The 25,163-nt window shown below is 36.7% G+C and overlaps 1 protein-coding gene across 3 annotated transcripts in view; it reads right to left on the bottom strand.

Moving 5' to 3' along the window:
- The window catches only part of ARB2A (ARB2 cotranscriptional regulator A), a 266,771-nt gene that overhangs the window by 124,339 nt on the left and 117,269 nt on the right, over positions 1–25,163 (bottom strand). For all 3 annotated transcript variants that reach the window (XM_062599538.1, XM_062599537.1, XM_062599539.1), the window contains one exon: positions 17,780–17,998. In XM_062599538.1, the coding sequence (XP_062455522.1) occupies positions 17,780–17,998 (219 nt within the window). The remainder of the gene's footprint in view (positions 1–17,779; positions 17,999–25,163) is intronic.

Genomic DNA, 25,163 nt, shown 5'->3' with positions numbered 1-25,163 from the left:
AAGATTATTTTAACCATGAACAACTATACATTTATACGGAGAGACACAACAACAATCTTTTTTTCAAAACAAAATGATATATAGCAGTAGAGTGGAAAATGGATGTGTCCTTAGGTTTCTAGGAGTTGGAGAGTTCACTGGATGAATCACAGATTATGTTCCAAAACTGTCTACCTTTTATTTCCTATCAAAATGCCAAGATTCACTCTACCGTAAATATAACTCCCCCAAAGGCTTCAGTGAGTAGCAATGTTTTACTTCAAATAAAGAAGTCTGCATGTGTGTGTTCCATCCTAATGTGTCTATGAGCCCACATGTTACACCCTTGCTTCTACAGTTCATACATAATATTGGCAATCAGTAACAAACTGACTGAGCAGAAACTGGATTTTAGTTCCTATCTTTGCCAACATCAGCAGTTAACTTATATTTTAACATTTCATATTTGGCCCCTCCCCTAGAACCTTAGGGCCCATGTTCTCCCCAATTCCCACCACAATTACAATCCAGCACTACTTCAGATTGTGTCCCACTTTTCCCACTTCAGACATAAGCTGGGCTTTCCCTAGTGATGGTGGTCAGGAAATAAAAATTCAGAGTTATGCTATATATATGTGAGAACGAAGGGAACTTGGATCCTAATCTCCCTTTGGGCAGTACGAGGGAGTTACTTTTCCCCTTTATATCCAGCTCTATTGCACACAAGAAATAGAATGAAGCAACTGATTTTGAGCCAGAAAAGAGAGTTTTCCTCAGCTAGGAGCTCAGCTAATATAGTTTCTGATCAATAACTTAGAGCTTCTTCTGAATTAAAAACAAAAATAAAAAAAAGCAAACGAAGAAAAACCTCTCTCCTCTCTTTTCTCAGGACTTTTCCAGAGTGCCTGTACCACCTCTTCATGGTGAGTAACAAACGAAACCTGGAATTCAAAACCCCCTCTCCACCCTCGAAGCCACAGGACCTGCCTCCAGTCCTAATTCATAACATCTCAACAGGCCAACAACGGCTTGAAATTATGGAAGGAAGTTGTCAGTGCCTACCGCTGCTATTCACAGAGGTGCCAATGGTCTCAGCTGCATTAATGCCTCACTGACCTAACAATATACTTCAGTGCTGGCAAGCGCAGATCCTCGTTAGGAGGCCCTTGGACCGTCGCCACGCCAGGACCTCTCAGATGCTGCGAGAAGATGCGCGTGTTTAGAAAGTTCTCACCACAGGCAAAACGTCTTAGCTTTGCATTTAAACAAAATACAGAACACTGCAAGTGGAGCTCAAGTTCTGTGCAAAAATAAACAAACAAAAAGCCTTTTACAAAGAGCTCCTTGATGCTCTGCTGCTGATTGGGTGTAAAGAATCTTAATGCCTCTTGCAGAGAAATGGTAACATTTTGCTTGTGACATGGGAATACAAGATATGCCACAAAGGAGCAGATCTGCAATCCATCTCCTTCCCATATCTCTATCAGCGGCCAAACTTAATGCTTCGAAACTGCTTACAATAAACTCTGCAATCTGTGCAATGTGATACAGCAGCCGTTGTAATAACTGAAGGGCAAGCAAGAGATCCCTTCCAAATCCTGCAGGTGATCAGCTTACACCCTGAAGCCTGAGTGCTGGTATTTCTTATAACTCCCTCATCTAGCTAATGAAGCAGCAAATGGTATTCGTGCTGTTAAATCTGCAGTGATTCCAGACAACAAAGACTCTCTTACTCTTTCTATACTGTGAATATTTTCTGTTCTAACATCATTCTGTTCAATTTTTTTTGAATAGTCTCTCTTAATCTTTTTATTCTGAAGTTCAGGGAATGAAAAATTTTCCCCATGCTCTTGAAAACTTGAAGGGGCTTGCTGTTTATAAAATAATAACCAGATCTCAGGCTAAATTAATTAAATCTTACATGTTATTACAGCCACATCTCCCTGGTTAAAGTATCTGCTTGTCAGCCATATTAAGACAACTTTGTCAGCCTGTTATCCCAGTTTGGACTTTCCTGTTATTACTTCTGCTAGAGTCTGTGGCTGCACGTACTGTCATCACCACCCAACTGTCTTCTAGTAAAGTGCAGGAAAGGAGGCAGAAAAGAATTAAAAAACAGTGATAATCTGTTTCTTGGGGGCTCTGAATTGTCATCTCCAGGAAAAGTTTGTTTGATTTTTTTTTTTTTTAAACATTCTGTTTGGGACTACAGTTAGGGTCTCCACAAATTGATAAATGACCTTTTTAATTTTTTAAAATGATCCTTCGTTCTTTATCAAGCCGGAGCACAGACAGTTAAAAAAGCCTTTCTTCACAACAGCTCTTGTCCCTAATAGTGTAGTATCTTTTTTTGTTTATTCTGTTTTCAGATTGACAGACATGCTAAAAGTTACCTAAGCTGATTATTTTATTGTTAAGACTGAGATGTGTATACAAAATATGACTTTTTTTTTTTTAATAGTTTAGGGACAAGAACATGCTGACTCACAGAGAGGAAAAAGGTGCAAGAGAAGAGAATAGGAGGAAGGAGGGAAATGAATCAACGGAAGTTTTACTCAAAAAAAAAATGTTTTCCCTTTTAGCAGTCTGACAGACTTCTGCTTACTTGCTCTTTGGTATTTTTCCCCTTTTTTATATCATCTACAAGGTTTCAGGTGAACGAACTGAGAATCTGAAGCAGCATCTTTCTTGCTGGCAAACAGCTTGAAAATTCTGTAAGGAGAAACATGGCAGACCCAAGGTATAACAGCAATTCCTCAGAACAGCTCTACCAACCCACTTCGTAACACAGCTTTTGATAAATACCTATGCAGTTAACACGAGAACCCCCGTGCCATGACTCGCTGAGAATGTTATCTACCAACCGGTATGCATGGACTTACGTATTTGGTGTAATTTAAGGAACTGCAGCAATTAGGCAAATGAGACCCCAAGAGATAAAAATTCCAAAATCCTAAGGCAGTTGAATTTCAATACAATACTGTTTGGAAGTATTCTTGCATTTTTCATGCATCTGTCCAAAATCTCTTTACTTACTTTTTTTCCTTTCCAAACTGCTTTGTCCCAGCGGTTGAGATTCTGCCCACAATATATTTCTGTCTGACATAATGTACATTACCAAGGATGGCCTTTTATGTGACTGAGCTATTTGAACAAAAGAACATTTCTAAAACAGACAACCAGGTTCTATACTCACAGCTGTCTTCCTTACCAGTCAAGTTTCTGGCAATTAGTAGATTAATTGTGGGGATAAGTAAATAAAAATGAAAACAATACTTTTACAAGAAGAATTATCTTCATAAAACAAAAAGGGAGACCATGCTAGTTGTTTTAATGATAATAAAGATTTTTCTAAATATTAAAAAGAATTTCTTTTGAAATGAATGCATGTGAAACACTCAAAAACTCCTAATAGAAGTCATGCAAAAGTGTTATTTTTCTATTTCCTAAAGTACTTGAACTTTCCAGTTCTTTCAATCTGTTTATATGTTGTAATGAGAAACAGACATTTTTTAACCATGCTATTGCAAGAAAAATAGCATTTTGGCCAAGAAAAATGCAGATTTCCCCACTACAGGAAACAATGAATCTAACAAACTTCAACACATTTAAGTAAAATATCAACTTAGTATTTTCATTTACAGTTTTGGTTTGAGAACAAAGCCAGGCTGCAAAGTCTCCGTTACGCAGTTTGTATCTGTTACATGAGTTAAACTAAATAGAATGGCTTCGTTCTGTATTTTTCTTTTTGTTATTTTTGTCTCTATTTATTACATACACGCAGATGTGGTTATTTAAATGAAACAAAGATATAATATGCTCAAAAGTATGAGCTTTGGTGCTTTAAGCACTCTGATACACTATTTGTTTAACGTACAGTTATAAAGATTTTCTAAAGTGCCTTAAAATATACTATTAGCCTACTATAATTAATTGTATTTGAAGTAACTGCCATTGGCTTATAACATAATTATCCAAACTAATAACAGACACAACCCCAAATCTCAGATTCATGTTTTCCATTGTTTTTTGTTTCAACAATGAAACCCAGAACTCAGAGTTGTGAAAAGTTGAATGTTGGCTTATTCATGCCTCACTTCTACTTCTGAATTTTACTTACAGGCCCACCTCCATTATTTTTGTTTCCTAACATTGTATGTTAGGAAATGATCTTTAAACCTACTGAACCTCAGAACAACCATATGACTTATTTTGCTTACAACTTGAACTCTGTGACTCCTTCACGCTGACCAATTTATTAAAGTAAATAATTTGCTGAGATTAGTGAGGGTGTTGGCATTATAGCAACAGTGTATCATAGAAAACTAAGATCATTAGACACTACCAATTTTTCTTATAACGTAGTGTCACTTTTTAACAACTCAAAACATCCAACTACATAACGGACAGCTTGGCTGTATTTTAAATTAGCACAAATGCTAAAGCCAGGAAATGTAATTCTCAGGATATCAGAACAAAAGGTTCAGAGAAAAAGAATTCTTATATAGTATAAGATTATCAGGACTAGACTGTCACACTGTGACCTTGCTGGCGTCTAGCTAATCTGACAATATTTGGCAGAGCATTGTTTCAAATAAATAACTAATTAACAAAGTACAAAAGAAGTTGTACTGTTTTTTGAGACTCCTTGTTAAAAATGGCTTTTGGTTGCACATGGGCAGAAAGGTCGCTTTTATGACATCTTCACGAGTCTTTCAACATCTTGCCACTGTCAGATTAAATTACTTTTAGCAATTAATTGTCATAAGTTAAAACAGAAGCACATTTGTTACAGCAGGTTGTCATAATGACATGGTGAGGAGTTGTTTTGATATGAATTTCTTCCACTGACCCTCTATCATATCTTAATTTTTTTGGTTGACCTAACTGGAAAATTGGGAGCAATTTTCTAACTCAGGCAGCACAGGCCAGACGTTGGGGGTCTTATTGAGATTACATACTGAACAATAATTGAAAAGAAATCCCAGAGATAACTGATGATCTTGAGAATACCATGTATTTTTTAAAGATTATGAAATCTACCAAGTTGCAAGGTGGAATAACAAAAATCAACCCTCAAAAAACTGCAAAATGTAGCTAGTGTTACTGTTAAAAATTGTCTGTGATGCCATTTTAATCCTTTAGTAACCAACCCTATTTATTTGACATGCATCTTAGCATAAGGATTAAGATCTAGCAGATTTAGGTAGTATTCAGATAGTAGATTTGAAGAGTAGTTTCTGAAATCTGTATGCATTCAAAACTCACAACTTAGTTTTGGAGGTTTGGACCTGATTGTGCTTTAATAAAAAAATAATTTTACCCTTTAAGTTCTTTTTGTTAAACTTCTCTTTACTGTGATATATACATAACTGCCCCCATTACAGATAAATCTTCCAGTATTTAAAAATATGCTCCGTGTTTATACTAGTTGTATACTAGTGTATACTATCATACACTAGGGCAAAATTCAATAGACAAAAATCCTAACCAAAAACTTGTACTTATTTAATAAATGTTAAATCTCATTTCCTTTATTTGACCATTCTACCCCATTACCAGTCTCAAAAAAAAAAAAAAAAAAAAAAAAAAAGGAAAAAGGAAAAAAAAAAAAAGAAAAAAAAGTCAGTTCACCACAATCAGTGCTGGTGTGAACCCAATAAAGCTCATCTTTAAAACATGCAAGCATTATAGAGGGAGCACCTTCTTCTGCTCAACATCACAGGTCATTCTTCTGTGAGGTTTTTTTACACCTTAGTATTTTAGGAGAAAGAAAACTTTTAGTGATTAGCAAAAGCAACATGTAGATTGTATCCATAATTTCAGTCTTTATCACATATATAAATCTTGTATGTGGTTAGTAACCATATATCATTATAATTTTGAACATCCAGGCCTTAATAACTGTACACAAACAGAACAGCTTCTACCATTGCAATTATCAGAGAAGTCAGTTGGGCCACCAGGAACTAAGAAGATAACATAAGGTTCCTGTGAAAAAATGCCAAAGAATTTCCTTAATTCTAATAAGAAATTCAAATCTATTTTTTGTTGTGTTTGCAGGTAATGTGTAAACACTATGTAGAGCCTACAGCTTGCTCAATATTAAGTCTTGAAAAGTGTTCATCCAATTAGTACTTCTCATGACATAATTTAGAAAGTAACACCCCTGTGCTTTGAAGAGACTGTAAAGCCACAGTGAAGCCAGCAACGTACTAATTAAAGTACATAATAGAAATGTTAATCAAGACCTTAAGGAAAAGGCTGCAAGGAAATAACATAATCCCCACATTGCCATGTAATGCCCCAACGCCCAGTCATAGAGAATGAAGTACAGATAAATAGGAAAAGAGAAGGCAGATTCATTCTGCCCTGCACTACAGGAGAAGCAAGTTGCACAGAATAGCAGAGCTGGTTTCTGGAGCCACCTTTCATGCCGCAAGTAGCTGCCTTGCAAGTCCAACAGTTCTCTGGGTTGGTTAGCCCTGGATACCTTGAGAGGATAATCAGCCAGGCCTGCAAGCTAACCAAGAATTTGGAATAGTCTGGACAGACCTTACAGCTAACAACTGTTGAAGAGCGTTTAACAAAGAACACCTCGCTATTTTTGTAGTTTAGCTCTGTCGGTGCAAATATGTTTCTCTGTAAGTATATTTTAAATCTTAAACCTTGTTCAGTAATAAAGCTGACAGTAAACGATAAGGATATCTGTCACCTATTGGATGTCTGGGAAATCCTCCAAACCGTGATCGTATTTGCAATGCCAGATACCCCAGTACAATGCCAGAACACCCAATATTGTTTCTCCATTAAGCAGCACAGAATAGTTTTGGAGCTGATGATGCAGGTGCCTGCATGAACAGACTTTTTCCAATAACTTGCATTCACAAGAAGCTGTCAGGCACGCAGTGGGACAAGAGAACCCTAACAAATTTGTAAACCTTTATAAACATGGGCATAGGTTTAAGAGATGAAGAGAAACTCTGGGGGCCTGTCCAAGGGTTTTAAGGCAACTTGTAATTAAAGCATTGGTGTGCAGTCGAGGTAGAGATTTCGTTTTCACTTTGAAATTGACAGTGTAGACAAAATCTTCTAAGAACTGTGTTCATAGTCTTAGTTAAGCTGCTGTTCACTAATGCTTTTAATGTAGTCTTTTTAATTCTGCCATGCCTATCCTCTTCTAAATAAACATTTGGCAAATAATCAGTCTGACTGTCACAGGGTATTTTTTGTGTTCCAGAAACTTAAGAACTGCCTTGTAGTTTAAAATGAAGTTTGCAAACTCAGATTAACAAGATAGACAAAATCCTTTTTTTGCTGAAGAAGTAACAAAGAAGAGGGAGTAAGAAGGACATGGGCAGTACTTTTATCCTTCCCATCATGTAAAAATGGGCATGCTAGTAAAAGTCTAGAAAACATCTGGGAAAAAAAAATCTTATTGCTGTACTGCTCTTAGCTCTTTAAGCAAATTTAAGCATCTGATCTGCTAAGAATTCATCTTTCCTAAGGAAATCCTGAAAGTTCTGCTCAATATGCCCATGTTAAAAATGCCAAATAGCATCACTGTCTGGAGGGGTTTTTTGGTCTTAGTCACCTGAGCCTACTCCTCAGAAGAGGATGACCAACCACAATGTTACTAGTGCCAAATATTCTGAAATAGGTCAATTCACCACCCTTGGCAATGTCCACATCACTTATGCCCAACTTGAATGCTACTTTGAAGACTGAAGTGGACCTCAGCAATACAGAGCCAGATACATCAGAACAGACCTCTGGAAGTCATCTGGCACAACGAGCAAGCTGGCTCAAAGCAATGCCAGCCAGGACAGGTTGTAAGCACTGTGCCTGGTACTTTTAATCAAAACAAACAAGACAGAGCTCTATAGTTTCAGCATCACGGAGCCATAAAAACATATGTTGTGTAAATTCCCTCAACCTGAACTGCCTGGTAGAGTACTGCATCTAAGATAAAGCAACTCCGCATACACTCCAGAGAGGTCCTGCAGATGACCACTGAGGACATGTACTCATTTACAATATTTTCATGCCACAACTTTTTCTTGTCAACTTTTGGATGGTCTGTGGCCCCTCAGCAGAATTGAGGCAGCGGTCACCTTTTGCAGTGGTAGTCTTTCCTGGTTCTAAGAGACCCAAATTTCATCCACTCACTTTATCTTCAGGTAGAAAAATACATTATTTCATAATGTTGTTAGAACACTACATTATGGCTACATTACCATAATATTAACAGAATAATAACAGTATCTAAAATTCCACTCTGGTGACAATATTCTATCTAGTGCACATGAGGATAAAAATCCACTAACGATCAACCAAACTCTATCAGTTGCTGAGGCAGTTCAAAATAGAAAGGGAGAGGAAAAGGTAGAAGAAGATAATGAACAACAATCACCAATAATAGAAAGGTTTTTAAGATGCCTTTCTAGAAGTGGATACCATGATCAGATCAGATTCTGTTATTCTAAGATCCATCAGAGCAATAACTCAATTGCCCACTTAAGACATAGCAGTAAGATCCTTAAACAGCAAGCAATGTCTGAAAACTTGACAGATCTCAACGAGGAGGAATTTATATATGGCCAAGGTCTTCACTGTTAAGGATTTAAAAATAAGCAGCAGACATTAAACATAAGCCTACCCTTTTTTGGCAGCCAGTGTGAAGGACACATGATGAATAACATGATCCTGTCATCAGATGTGTGTGTTCATTTTTCAAATAACAGAAAAGCCCTTCCGAGAAATAAAGGGCAGTATCCAAGGCTCAGAGAAGCGTACTGCAAGATGGAATGTAAAAGGGCACTGACTTACCAAAGGATAAGGCCACAAAGTTAATTGCAGAATCTAGAAAACAGATTTCTAAAGTATTTCTGTAGTCTAAGCTATATTAAATGTCTTCATCATTACTTAATTCACAAAATCGGAAAGAATTTCTCAGCAAACCAGACCACTAAAAATATATATATATTCTTAACAATATCTACATGCAATTATTAAGATTTCTGTTTTACTAAGTTGAGAACAGAGTAGCTGTGGCACAGTTGAGTGACATAGTCCATTGCCCATTTTACTAGGGTATAATCTGAACTTGCAAGATCAATGAAATCAGATTATTCAGTTACACAGCAGGTGGAAAAGATAGGAGATACTAATGAAAAAACATTGTGGAAGGAAGCACTAGTTTCTAAAGAACAAATATGTTACATATGCTTACAGAGTGCCAGGCATATTGTCTGACTAACTACTTTTTTAATTACTTGCTCTACTATATGACTGGATCTACTGATTAAATCTTTGCTTTTGATAACAGGAAATGTTCCTGTTGTCTATATCCTACGTTTGCAAACGTTATCTCAGACAGCATGTCCTTTAGAGCTTGTAGGACTCTGAACACTCAAGCATGTGTAGGCTTGTTGAACTTTCATGTAGACTGTGTGCACGTGTGTGCTCGCGTGTGCGGGGGTGAACTGCATAGAAATGGTCACAGCCTTCAAAACGCCTGGGGCTTCACAGACGGCTACTTTAGCTGAGGTTGGGAATTCAGAAGCTTTACGAAGACAACTTTTCTCAAGCAGACCCCTTGCTACAAGTTCTGTTGGTAAGCTACCACGTACCCTCCTGTTACAGACCTACTTGCTTTCCCCTACTAACAAGGTTGCTCCTGTATTTTCTCCTTAGTTTCAGGCCACCAAGTGCAAAAATAATTGCAAAAAATATTTGTAACTCACACTGTGTTACAGGTATTTTATTAAGGCCTGACTAAAATTAAGAGATATTACAAAATACGTAAATTGTAAAGTAAATCTTTTAGGACAGCACAACTCTTCCATTTATTCCTAATAAAATAGGGAGATGACAAAAACAGAACTAATATTTTTGCTTTAGCAATCCAAACAGTAGTCTATTAAATAACTAAACTGCTATAAAAATTGACACGTCTATATAAACTGCAAGTTATTGCAGCACATTCTGATAGTGAACTGAGAATCATTCTTGTGATGCTATATATCAACAGAATAGAAAGTGGAGCCCATTTTATCTTGATGCACAATTCCCATGCCCAAATGATAATGACTTGTTCTGCTTAGCAGTTATAAAAGCATGCTTAGCTCTGTAAAAGGCTACAGATGAAGAGACCTCCTCTGCTTCCTGAAGAACCTACTTAGTATGGTTGTGATGTTTTTCTTGTTCCATGCTTTTGCCAAAAGTACCAAACTAGAAGCTCCCAAACTGTTCTAAAAAAGCCTAGAAAAACCTTAGGCTCTTAAACATACATTAATTCTCAGTAACCCTGTGTGGAACTCAGTCTTACTTTTTTCAGTAGTTTCATTCCCAGCAGTGCCATCTATTGGGAAAACTCTCTAAAATAATTCAAATATTATTTGATTATAAAGAAAATAAATCTCATTGTGTATTGACTAATTCAGCCTTGCAAGTACTGATCAGAAATACACAGAAAGAGAATGAGAACTGCTAAATTTTAAAGTCTAGAACAGTATCCAAACATCCAAACAATTCAGGAAAGAGGACCTATTCCTCACACTACAAGGCACAAAAGTCACAAAATGCTTTTGAGCAATTTAGCATTTTAAACAAGGAGAAAAAATGGAGATAACAAGGATTCAACTGAGAGTGCAGAATGCGAAGATTATTCAAAATTTAAAGAAGTGGTGGCTGTAGATATTGTAATATCTTAAGAAGTACTTCTGTCTTGACATTGTGAAAAAGAAGCTGAAGTTAGTAAAAGGTATTTCTCATGGCATGTTGATCAGCTATGGTGTTCACGAGGGCACAGCAAGAACTGAGTTCATGACATGAGCTCATGATGAAGCATATTTGTTTGCCTGTAAAGGGACCACAATAAACTGATTAAAAAGATAAACTTTGTTCTCAAGAGGCAAGTAATTCGAAATAGTAGAATTAATTACTCACACAGTAAGTACATTCACAAAAAGTAAGGATTTAGTAAAATCCTTCACTCAAGAGGATTTTAAAATACAACAAACAAAAAGGCTATAATAATTATTTTTTTCAAATTTTAAGTCACACACCAATTGCAGGGCAGATTATTCCAGAGTCCTCCATGTCATGGTTTCTTCTACTATTTCCAGCACATCTGACAGTGGTTACTGCTGTAGACTGCCAAGCAAACTACCAGGGAACTACCAGTCAGGTAGTCATCTAACCTCCAAAATCTAGAATTTGCTATTCATATTTTTCCTGTATTTTCACTTTGTTCTCCGTAGCAAATCAGGCAAAAACGACATCCCTGAATGTACTGTATCCTGTGTCCCAGTTCCCTGGCTGCTGACATTCATTTCCTAGGTCTCTACAAATGTTGTTTTCCTGACCTCCATGCATCAGGGTAGAGCTCATATATCCTATTCAATATCCATAAATATTTTTAGAAAGAAGGAGTGGAGGGGATATTCCATTAAAAAAAATATTTTGCAACAGTATCACTCATATCTAAGAGATACTAAATAAATTTATCACATAAAAATTAATTCCCACGTAGGCATGTAGAACTCTCATTATATGAAGGTCTCTCTGGCTAAAAGATACTCAAGAAAAGAAACATTTTGCAAAAAGGGTATATATTACCACTTGACCTCCTGCCAATGTTTATTTTGCCGTTTTTCCAAACACACTCAAATCTAGTATCAAAATATGCAATAACTGTGTACAGTAAGTTAGAAATTATTATTCTTGTTTTGGGTATTAGTTAAAGGTACATCCTTTGGTTCTATTTGATAAATGATAAAGGACACTTACACAGACCAATCTGCACCGGCAGGAGGATGGCCTGCATGACCTACTCGGTCTTTTCAGTCCTTAACTGCTATAGCTCCACAATCAAGATAGGCAGTATCTGAGTGTAAGTTTGAATAATTCTATTCACCCTTGTCTTCAACAAGTAGGTCTGCCTTCTGCTGAGCTAGTTTGCTTTACCATCAGCTCACTAACTGCCCAGGTTTACTAAGCCTGCATCTTGCCTGAAAGGAAGGATGACTTGGATGACCTGTAAGAGAAGCTCTTTTTCAGAACAACAGGAGTACTACCGAACTCACGGTGGGAGGAGAGATGCAAGCTGATTCTTTCTTTTGGAAACTCATACAGCTTGCCTCACTTCTAGGAGCTGGATCTAACAACACACATTTTGTCGACATCATATAATGAAAGACACAAAAGCTAGATGGCCCCAATTTATTCCTTCTCTGTGATTAAACTAGATTTGTGAAATGCAGAACAAAGAAAGGGTAAGGCAGAATGTCCAGCCAGTGGTGCTCTGGAAGAGATGCAAAATCTGCCTTTGGTGATTATCTGCTTTTCTGTTTCTTGCTTGCTTAAGGAAAAGGTAACACATAGAACCATTCTATGACACATTACATAAAGGTAAAGCACACTATAAGAAGTATCTACCAACTCAGGATTTCTAAAAATACCTAGTATAACTGCACATGCTAAATAGCTAAATCATACTATATTTTAAACCCTACATACTCCAGCTATTTAATATAAAGGTGTCTGTTCATTGCAGTGACTACAGAAGGAAATGTTATAATTATTTTTTTCCTGATGAATAGAAGTTATTATAGGAGTTTAAACTTATTTGACACTCTTGGAATGACTCAGGGGTGTCACTGTTGATGCCCAGCGCTATTTTAGATGCCTTACAGTATTACACTTGGCTTCCAGCTGCTGGGCCAGTGGGATGCGGGCCTCCTGCAGGTCCTATAACACATCTGCCAGATCACTGCAGGTGCCCCAAATACCCCAGGGCACCTAAAATATCACTAGACATTTATGCCCCAGCACTTGAATTGCAGTCTGTTTGTTTCTTTGGTTCTAACTCTGAAAGTCTAATGGGATGTGGGGGAAAGAAAATGAAAACCATGGAAGTTTCCAAGCACTTCTCCTAAGTTTTCCATTGTCAGGATGATTCCTCTGTTGCTTAGAAGTGAAAGAACTCACAAAACCAGAAAGAAATAATGAGCTTTCAAATATAAATATGAACAAACTAATATCATAGGCTATTTCAGCTTTATCGGTAAAGCAGAACAGAAATTAACACTTTATAATAGGGAAGAAAAGCTCTTATCATATACACATTGGAATGAAACTTTGGATACTTGAGTTCTTATTCTCAGTTCTGCCACAGATTTTTTCTGAACCTGAGCATGTCCCTTAATCTCTTGGGAGCTGTTAGTTTAGCGCTTATCATTTTGTCTCTTCTGGTGCAATAAAGGGCTTATTAGTTTGGGCTCAGCAGCACACTCATGTAGTCGCGCAGGTTTTGGATCAGAGCAGGCTCACTCCTTGCCAAGTCACAGTGCAGGTAAAGGGAGCCTGCATCTGTCCAAGAACGACCACGCAGCCCACCCCGAGGTAGCTAGCTGGAAGCGAGGCTACTCCGTTCAGGAAAAGGCTCAATCTTCAGAACGAAATCTGCTGCATTTAAAGGTCAGCAGGCACAAGCGGACACTCTGCCGTGACCTTAAGGCAGGCGATGCCTTGTGGCATTCTTACAGAACAATAAGCAGAAATGGCACAGCCATGCTTACGCTCTTGCCAGGATTTCCTGCCCACCAGCAGTTACTAAATATTTAACCTTGCGTTAATAAACTTGCTTGTTACCACTTTTCTCTAAATACTGGTAGGATTAACCTGATACATCCATTTTTAGTAAAATGCGTTAAATAGTTGCACATGATCTTTTCTATTTAATCTCTCACAAAAAGTGAGAAAAATTATTTATGAAAAAATAAGTACTATCCAAAATTAATTTAATTCCATTGATAGGCTACTAGTATAAAGAGCACTGTTGTAAGTTGTACTATAGTAGAAATAAAATTTGCAATAAAAATGATCTTTATTAAACAGCTAATCTTAGTGAAAAAAAACTGACAAATTCCCAGGAACAGGCGTAGCAAAAGCCTATCCCTCTTGTCCAGAAAACTTGACCCCATCGATCGGTCTGATAAAAGATATTACTTCTTCCTGTAATGCTTGCCTTTAACTCCTCTGGCAATGATGACATTATTACAAATTACTATTATTATAACTGATTTATACTTTTTCTTTAATAACATTTCAGGATCCATTCAGTATACATGTTTAAGTGGTGCATGCTATTTAGAAGGGGACAAACACTGATTTACATTTTTAAGTGTCTTGTAACATAGAGAAGACACTGTCAATGTGAGAATCTGTAGGAAGTGGGAGATGGCTTGGAGGATGGAGAGACTAATCATGTCACTTTTAAGCCTGTATGATCTGTTGCCATAGAAAAAGGCTAGAGAACAGCAAATTTTGACTTTAGCTCAGCAATACGTGAAGGTTGGCTAGGGTACTAAGTTTCCAGGGGAAGCAATAGCCAATATGTACAGCAGCAGCCTCTGGTGGTCTAAGAAAAAATGTTAGGTAATATCTATACGTAGGGATAGAAATATGTTTTTAAAAGCACGTATGTACATATTTAGCTATTTGATACAATTCAACACATTAAAAAACAGATGCTTTTAAAAATGATCTGCTGCAATACGCCTGTTAAAATCTCAACAGTAAGAGTATTAAAATTCATTATGCATTCATTAACACATTATATAAAAGTAAAATGTTTTTGTTTAATCATTCTATAAAGTATTGTAGTCAATGTTGATTACTAAGAAGTTTTTTCCTTGGTTTGCACTGCTCAGAAAGAAACCAAATTTATAAGATTGTTACTGAATTGATGACATTTTCTGTCTTCACTCTTGAATTCAGTTGGCAGATGTTTTCAAGAACAAAAAATTCTGTCTTATTACAAAACATATTAAGCAGGTTTTTCTGCCATAATGTTTGACTTGATGTTTATTGCCCAGACCAAATCAGTCCCTTTAACAAGCTTTAATGTATGCCAGAAAGTACATTATTTCATAGTTAAGGAAACTTACAGCATGAAACAATAAGTACTTTGATCTTTCAAGCATTATGCACCATCTTAATACACTACATGCTCTGATAGTCATTTTTATTTATATTCATTTTGTTTGAAAATATAGCATAATTTAAGATTTTATATTTTAAGGCTCTGCTCTTATTCTTGAATACCTCAGGTATTTGTATTTTTCTACGAAAACAAAGAAAATATTTAAAGAATAATGGAAGAGTTACATTTCTCCAAATCTTGGAATGTCCAGCTACACAAGGCAGAGCATCATCCAGACAGCTTTAGTGTGTTCAAAAGGCACTTCCTCATCAGATCACAACAGATCTCAGCAACCCTAAATGAGCACAACTGAGATTATCTATTTCTACTTATGAGCAGTCTTAAACAATTTCTCCAGTATGCTTGACACAAACAAACTTTCCTTCAACATTAGGTGCTGTGGATGTCCTGTCTTTTTGCTTGTTTGTACTTCAATGAATGTATTTGCCACAGCCTTGTGAGGAAACCAAAGTTTACACTTAAGTCTCTTTCCAGCCCTTTGCCCTGTAAGGCTTACTGAAGCGTTTCAAAATTCTTTAACAATATTACTATCAAAGCAGATACTATCCCCTAATATTTCTTTGGGGTGACAGTATGTTTTTTAACTTCTCAAGAGCCCAGTGAGTCAAAGGCAGTCTATACCACAGAAAAACAGAGTTTAAACCTAAAATGCCCTTTGAGAATACCCACAGTCAGCTTCAATACCATACCTCATAGCAACCTGTGGCTAAGATAAACCTAGCAGTAAGTCCCAGGGAGCGACCAAAGAGTGCTTTCTGGAGCATGCATAATCCTACATGTCCAAGCTCAACAGGCCAAATATACATTCTAAATATGGCACTGTACCATTTTGCCTGTTACGTGCTACACGAAGCCAGACTAATACACCTGTGTCCACGGAAAAGGAAGAGAGAGCAGAGCATGCTGAATTCACCATTCCCCTTGCAACCACCTGTGACAGTTCTGTCCAACAGAGCAAATGGCGCCCTAAGGGTAGCCCGGTTTTGTTGCAGAAACGGATAGGCAAGTGAATAGCAGTAATTTATCCTGCCATGTACCAATACAGAGTGTTTTTTACTCTATTTCAAAAAAAGACCCTGTATTAGAGTCTACGAAAGAAAAAGAAACAAAAATCTTTCAGACTACAACACCAATTGTATCAGAAAAGCCGATTTCAGTTAATTTGTCAAGGAATGGAGATCGACACATATACTTTCACTAAAACTTACCCTATTTGTCTCCTTGGTTTGAAGGAAATAGAATAAAAGGAATGTCAACAGTCATCTTTAAGAAATAAATTCACATAAAGAAAACAATATGGAGTCATGCATTTTGTGTTTTGGGGGGTGTGTGTGTGTGAAACCTCCTGAAGCCAAATTTCATGCCCCATCAAGCAAGAGAACCACAAGAAGGTGAAATTGCTACAAAAGGTTCGCTTTCAACATGGGGACACTAGACCAGCATGCTGACTACACGCATTTCTGGAATATACAATATCCACCAGCTTCTGAAGCACCCTTGCTACGAATCTAGTTTTCTCTCATAAGAGGCAGGGACCGACCGGTGCCACAATGGCTTAGCTCATAAAAAGCAACAGTTAGAAGAAAGAAGTGTGCCCTGTTGATCACTTTGAATATATATTTGCGTATACAGTTGTTTCCCATACTCAGTAACGAGATATTTCTCAAAAGATACAATAATATTTTATGCTATTAATAAGTCTCACAGCCAGGTTTCAAAATCTTTAGCTAGCTTGTAAAGCTGTACTTCTCCTATAAATTATTGTATTTTAAACTACAGTTAACAGGAATACATTAAAATTTAAAATAATTCTAACATCTGTTTTGCTGGATTTTTATCAATTTCACATGAGAAAGGCTTACACATTTTTAGTATTTTAACTCATTGTGGCATTTCTGACATGTTTTGCCATTGACTGAAAATGCTAACTTTCCTAATAATGGCTTTGGAAACCGTATGACTCAGTCTAGAATGTATAATGCATAGTATGTATATGAAGCAGAATGTGTCAAAGTGCAAATAATATTGTTTGTGCCCCCTGCAGAATTAGAAATCCTTGGGTAGCGCTGTTATAACGATCCCATGCTGGTAGCATTACAAAGTGCAAAGGTTCACTGAGTAAGAAAAGAGCAAGGGACAGAGTTTCCTCATTACACCATTCTTGAACTATTCTGGCTTAAATATTTATTAAGATATTAATAACTCTCCGCCTTTATCTGCCTTCAGAAGTTTAGCTGTAACACAATGGATGGCTGCTCATACGAAAACAATACCTTACAGGGTAAATCTGCTACCACACAAGATGAACACCGGTGTTTTCGACAATACGTTATTAATTCAGCAGGTAATACGTTAAAACTATCAGGCTATAACTACCGCCCTTCCCAATATAAGACAATTTAATAAATACATGCATGACGTTGTTGAGCTAATACGTTGCCAAGCTGTAGTAGAAAATGTTTCTTATGTACACCTCTGTTTATAAAATTATTTTTACGAAGTCTTCCTTAAATCGTTCTCTGTCTTGATAGCATCAGCGAGTTTCTCTGGGGTTTATGTGAAGTCCCACTTTGAAATTAGAAAGGAATGTTTTGTAACTCTTCCAAATTTTCCTTTCAATAAATGATAAAAAATATCAATAGAATAAAGAGCCAGGCACTTTGAATGAACCCCTGAATGCCATCTAAAGTAATGTGTGTATTTTTTTTTTTCTTCCAAGTATACTAATACAGGCAGTAAACGTGTATATACATTATTCAAGAAAGGCAAACAAAACTAAAAGGAACTTACTCTAATATACATCTGCACTGTTTCTTTTTCTTTTTGTGGGTTTCGATACTTTTCGTAGAAGTCGCGTCGCTTCTTTGTTTCCTTCTGGATTTTATCTTTTCTTTCTCTCTTTTCTGCAGGTTCATCTGAGCTATCAGAAGACAGCTGTACTGGGGCTTTTGTCTTCTCCACTTCAATATAGTTCTCATTGGGATTCAGTACTATTACTCCATAGCCTTCCTGTTTTAGAAGAGACAAAAAAAGGAATATGAAAAGGGAGATTTAATACTTGAAAATTCTTTGAATTTACTTTAATACTCTTAAGAATGTACACATTTATTTCAGTAAGTTCACACAATGTAATTTTCTGAATATTTTAAGAATATTCTCTGTTTCATTTTTGTCATTGAAAGGAATATTATGTGTGAATATGTTTGTGCACGTCTTTATGCATATACACATCCCTCAGCATCAGAAAGGTTGCCTGTTTTATCTTTAATATAATTTAATATATTGTTGTTATTCGTAAGCATGTTATATGACTTTTCCCAGAAAAAGTACTAGAAGCAAAAGCAAAATATTATATGAAGTCTACAGAATGATGAATATGAAGGTTTATGCCCAGCCAATAAAAACCTTTATAATAGAAAGGATGGAGTGATTTCATATATATATTACATAAAACTATTCAGCACAATTTAAAATAGTAAAACCTTTTGTCTAGCTGACAACAAGCACACCATGCACAAACCAACAGTGGCAGTAACAATGAATCTATACCAGAACTGATTCACTGCTATTGCTTACAAGTCAACTCTCTTACTGTGCGGATGACTTTTAAGTACCTCTTTAAATCTGCTCTAAAACTTCATTGGGATTATGTCCTGCATTCAAAAATACAGAGAAAATTTGTGATCTGCAGGATGCTTTTGAACATACCAGCTGCATTTTTGTGCCTCTGAAAATGAGCTGATTGAAAAATACAGGAATTTCTGAATGAGAAATAAACCTTGAATTAATCAGCTCATTATTTTATTATGATTTTAAATGATGGTAACCCTTATAACAATTGTATTATTTGTGAATGTTATAATCGTAAATGCAGAGAGAAAAGAGAAGCACATGCATTTAACAGATGAGTCCTTAAAGTTACTATGGGTTCCAATGAAAACCAAGCTGTCTTGCAAAAGCGAATTTTAAAATAAAGACTTACTTTTTGAAAATGTCTATATTAATTATCTAACTAAACAGCTTTATTCTACGTTTTTATTTGATGCTTAATTTTGCATTTAGGCTAGGCCAGAAGATCAAAGAAGTTCGCATACCTAGCTGACCAGAGTAAACCAAATCTACACCAACAAAAGATACTTTATTTGGACTTGCTTTATTCTAATCTGTAAAGCTATTCAAAAATCTTGTAACGCATTGTGATCACTGTCAGGTAGACAGATTGTCACTTGGTGATTTTCTACAGTTGGACACACTCGACTAGTTATTAAAATCACATTTGAAGGAAGTTCCTACCCCTCTTCCTTGTGCCTGCACAACTTTTCACGCCCTTCTCAAATTTCTGCCATAGCTTCTCCTCCCACCAAAACTAAGTTAAAGGACACTGTTGCACTCTGCTAAACAGGGTGAAATAGAGGCATTCAGTACACTGTCTCTGGTGTAAGGAACATAGTCAAAAAAGGTCACCATAGGCCAAAGAGAAAATTGCCTCCTTACTAGACTCTGTGCCATGAGTAAGTGGTCTCCTGTCATGTTTCTTCCCTGCCCTCCCTACCAAGTGAATTGAGCTGAAATAAATAAATAAATAAATAAACAGATGAATAAGCTGAGCAAAGAAAAACGGAAAACAAAAGAAAAGACAGTTTAGAATTTAACCATGCCATTATTAGACACCTTATAAATTAGCAGGCGCTAAGCCTCTGCTAGCCGTACATAGAAACTTCCACTTAAAAAAAAAATTTTTTCAAACCCCCAAACTCAGTATCTACCACAGAGGAGAGCGGCACTTAGCACATCTATTTAGAAACAGCACGAGGTTGTGCACCTCCGATGAAAGCGTGATTTTGGAGCTCGCTAGCTACCGAGTGGGGCCGCGTTTCACAATTCTTTGTGTGAAGCACGTTGGCGGCTTTGGCGCGCAATAGGCGCTGCTTTGTTTGCCGTTCATCTTCTCGACCTGCTCACTTGGAACAGAGACATTCCGCGTATCGATCCCTCTTGCTTTCTATACAAAGCCAAACGCAAAATTCGTGTATTTATTACAGGTTTACAAGTGTTACAGGAATTCGAAACTCTGTGTTCACTTTAAGCTCACCACAAAACAGACACATAAATCATCAAAGAAGTAGAATTTGTCTAAGTTATTGATTATGTAACTGAAAATTACATGACTCATTTGTCCAATTTTATGAGGACACAATGTCAATTTTTCACACAGACATCAACAGATGAAATATGATTCCATTTTTAAATTCACTATTTCATAAATCAATTAAAGGTTTTTTTATCAATTATATTTTAAGCAGCATAACGTGTCTCCCTTCACAAATTTATTTATTTTTTTTCCAAGATAGCAGGCTCTTCCTGCCAGCACAATTACAGTAATTAAATAATAATAAGAGACAATTTTCCCCTCAAATAAGGAAAAAGCTCAGCTTACAACTCTCAAGATTTTCTCTTAAGAAAATAATCTGTTCTCGGATTGTTTTGTTTACACGATGCACTATGCTTCCCTTCACCTTGTCTGTCATCCTAAACGCACTGTGTAAAGTGCAAAGTCATTTTACAGCACAAGGCTAAACTTTGCGTGCGGGGGGAACCTCCTCAGATATTCTGCTGGCTGCTTCAAGCCAAGCCCAGTGCTCTATCACACGTCTGAGAGAATGCAGATGTTATCCAGAAGTCAAAGCTTGTCTCCATCACCTGTTAGTACACCTGCGATGAGGTGTAATAACCAGCATAGACACCGACAAACCTCAGTTTCATTCTCTAATCTACCGGTTCACTGGACACAATTATGGTTTCTCTTTCAAACTAAAATACTCTATTAAAAGATATTTCCTCGAACTCTAATGCTTCAAGATAAGCTAATAGGAAAATGTAATCTCTACAGTCTCCTAGCTTTCTCCAAGTAGCTACTTCCCAAGGTAGAAGACTGTGTGCAAACTCTACTTTCAGGTTCAAAAATAGTTACAAATATAAATAATACTTGTTTTATGATTTAGTCAGCAAGTTATGACTAAAAGGAATCAAGCTGAAAAAGTCCAATGTTGGAAAGAATAACAAATATCACAAAGCTGAGATGCAATACCATTACTACGAAGTCAGAAAAATGCAGAAGAGCCTTATTCAGGTAACATGTAAATGAAAAAGCACTTTTGTCTCTTACTGAAAATTGAGCAGGACATTCAAAACTGAAGGAATATAAAAATTTTTGCCTCAGACAGTAAAAGTAGAGTTGAAAAAAAAACCCTGCCTCCCCCCCCCGCCAAGCCCTGAACTATTTGAGGTGAATTCCCAATCTTTGGAAATCTCTTCTGCCTGGCCAAATGAATAATGAGCTGGAAGCAAACAGCTCTGCATATTAATCCACCGAGATGGGACACCATACGCGACCAGGGAGGTCAGCGGCTGGAGCGGAGTCTTTTGACCTATGTTACTATCTTTCTGGACTACAAGTGAGGGTCTGAAAGAGATCCTTTTCCTACGCCTTATCAATCTTGAATTTTCAAGTTCAGATTCCTAGTTGCGTTATTTGCAACAAGACCAGAGTTAATCCCCACGGGAAACGTAAACTCGAAGTGTTTAGATCTTAAACCTGCCCGTGGTTAAAATGGACACAGCCATGTCCGTCCACCTTTTGGAAAGATGTACGTTCTGTTTATTCCCCAGCTTTTTCGCGAGAAGGGTAGGTACATGTCGCCGTTGCGACATCCTAGGTGCACCAGTGGGATGAGGTCATGACAACCAATCAGAAGTCACTAGTGAAGCGTTAAAGTAAACATAGCTGTTGGAGATGCAGCTCAGCTTGAAAAATACCCCCTCCATTATTTGAGCAATTTTCTCAAGACGTGACCTGAGACTGAAACGCCTGAAATGTCAGTTGACTCCGTTTTCTGTTTCCACGCAATGTACGTTTTGGCAAGTGCACCCCGCTAACATTTTGCAATATTTTCATCCCAATATTTTACACCTCAACTCTTAGTGCTCCAAATTCCAGTGCGGTGTCCAAGTGTGTAAAAATGCTGCGTTTCTGCCAAACACACATTGTCCCGGCAAGTTCCCGACTTAAAATAGCTCACCAAGTTAGGCAGGAAAAGAAAACATGCCACAAAAAGTTTTTTAGAGGACCACCTGTTGTCTATTATTTTTACATAGCACTTACTCATAAATCATAACACAGGGTAATTAATCAAGCTGTCAAAGAGAAGGTCAAAGGTGACGTGGGGGAGTCAGAAGGTCACGCATGGGCTGATAGAGGTCAGGGTCACACCGCATTCCTCATTATCAAGTTGGGATGAGAGACGGCCCAAGCAAACAAAAGTGAAAGCAGATGGAGAAGTGAGTGGATAAAAAAAAAAAAAAAGAAGAAGAAAAAAGGAGAGAGAGAGAAGAGAGAGAGGAGAGAGAGAGAAGAAGGAAATTTCACAAACAAAAAGAAAAGTGAAAGAAGAATGTCAGTTGCCTTCACACAAGGAGGAGAATAGAGCAGAAATATATTGAAAAGTTCTCAAAAGGTCTCCCACAATATAAAGAAACTACAATTTGATTATCTAAATACAACATTTAATATAACTTCTTCCATCTGATCTTTTTGCAGATATTAAGCCGTGCTGCAAAATGCATACGGTAGTTTTGGTCCCATTTCACAGCTGAAGTCAATCCTTTCAAGGTGAATTAGACAAAAGGAAACTATCACCATGATGAATGCTGATAGATATATAAAATTGCTTCTAAATGCTAACCTTTATTCCTGTTTATGGCTACAACCAATAGATGTTCAATAAAAAAGTTATAACCTGTTTGAATGATGTATTAAGAACTACACTTTCATACACACAAATACTCAAAAACACAAAGCCTCATAAAAGTCCCTCTGGATGACACAACAGTTATAAAATATTCTATCATTACACTGACCTGAATTAGATGCAGAATACTGTGCAAAATTAGCTGTCACCCTTTCCTCAAAATCTTTGTTAATCTCATTTTGAATGTTTGCAGCTTTATCAACACATGCATCAATGTCAGCTCCTTGGTTACTGAACCGCTGTACTTGGAAGAAGATATAATTAAAATGTTTTGGCACAGAAAAGGTGAAATTGTATCTTCCCCTGTTCCCTGAGGAGTCTGTAAAACATGTAGGATATATTGACAAACACACACCCTTGTCTAGAGCCCTGACATCCCAGGTCACCCAACTGCTATTTATTTCAAAACATTCACTTTACACTTACCCAAACTGTCACCTGCTGTGTTACTAACTTTTAATGGATATTAGAGCTATAAAAACAATAAACTCTTCATTTCCTTTCTGTTACTGCCTTCTAATTCCTCACTGCATTAGGTCCGTATATATTTGCATGCAGAACTGTATTCATCTTATTTCACCATAAATCATGCCATCAATATGTTTTACTTTGCTATTTGTTAATTTGGTGTTAGCACAGCTATACCAGAAAAATCAACGTTCAAGGGTAAAAAAAAAAAAAAAAAAAAAACAAACCAAAACAAAACGAACACCCAGTTAAGCTGTTATTACATTTTGAGTTTTACTGTGGAAAAGTTTTGAAAAGAATTCATGTTATACATTTATCTATAATTAACAACCCAAATATATCTATGTGTAAGATTTGTAATCCTGTTTCATGATATTTGTTCCCAAGGCCAAAACTGAATAAGCACATCTACACATTCTGAGCATTTTACTCCCCTAGGTGCATCTTGTGGTCTTGATATGGATCTTCTGTAGCTTTCTAAGCACTGTCTTATTTCACTATTATTTTTAGTGAAAAATTATTTCTCACAGTAAGTGAAATACAAGAAACTTAAAAAAAAGCTATTAAATAAACAATTTGTGAATTAACAAAAAATAATTATGTTCAACTACTGCTTCAAACATTGTTTAAATAAACCTCAACCTCATTACCTCTCCCTAATGTGAGATTCAGCCTTTCTAGTAGAAAGCACTGGAGGCTAAATGGAAGGGAATTCACCCCAACCCCACAGGCAGCATGCAAGACTGCAAATAACCCTTCCATACTTGCTATCTAGACTACAATAAAGCTTTTTCCTCCTCTTCACCAAGTACGTACAACTTTGGGCTCCAAACGATCTACAAAAGAATGAATTCAACAGCTGCCCCCAAGACCAAGCACCTCTTGATACCTTAGAGGACCTGGTTTCTATCCTTCCTATAGTTAAAGCCTGTATTCTGAAGGTTTTATCCTCTCTGCTATGAAACTGTTTTACTCTCTTTTCTTTAAAAATTTGCAGAAGCTTCCATTGGGTACGAGAACTTTGTGCACATTTTACTTTTCTAAGATTTTAATGAAAAGATTATTCAGATGTATACAGAACTTTATGCTTTGAAACCGATGTACTAGAAACAGAATGAGAATCAAATAATCTTCATAAAACCCCCACAAGTAATAAGTAATTATCAGCTTTAATTTACAAATAGGGAAACCAAGGGGGCTGAAAATTACTCTCAGAAAGTTATGCTCAAATAAGGTGCAGAGATGAAGGTGCACTGCAGGATTTTTGAATGTTTCTATGGTATTTCTAAGCATGCCATTACTTGACAGCCAAATTTCTCAACTGCAAATTAATTTTCCAATCCACTCTGCCTCCTTCCTGAGGATAGCATAGCAGGTTTCCATTATTCTCATTTGTATCTCATAATAAATATACCCCAATTAAGCTTTAAGTATGCATATATGTACCTATTTTAATGTAGCACAATTTGAAAAAAAAAAGTAAATTTATTCTAATAAATTATACCTCACTTCTTCCCCTTTTGTAATTGTGTAAAATATTTTTGTAAACATTTTCTTTTTGTGAACTGTTCTGTAAATATCTCAATGGGCTCAGGGGTTTGCCTGGTTGTGTAACCTCTTTAGCTTGCAGAAAGGCAATGCAAGTCACCAAGTTCTCCTAATTCACCTCTCATTTCAAGAATTTATGAATTAAACTATTACAGGAAAAGATTAAACGTCAACCTCTTCGAAGGTCTACATTTCAGCTTTTTGTTGTGTACAGTAAAGTGAAAATACATCACGCACACAAATGTTCTCTGTAAAATCTCGAAGTTGTCCACATCTTGAAAGGTAATTCCCATTTAGTGTTGGGCACTGTTTGTGACTACAGTCTAAAAATCTTCCTTCTCAACGACAGA

Source organism: Rhea pennata, chromosome Z (assembly GCF_028389875.1).
Source record: "Rhea pennata isolate bPtePen1 chromosome Z, bPtePen1.pri, whole genome shotgun sequence".
NCBI lineage: Eukaryota > Metazoa > Chordata > Aves > Rheiformes > Rheidae > Rhea > Rhea pennata.
This window is presented reverse-complemented; position numbering and strand designations above follow the sequence as displayed.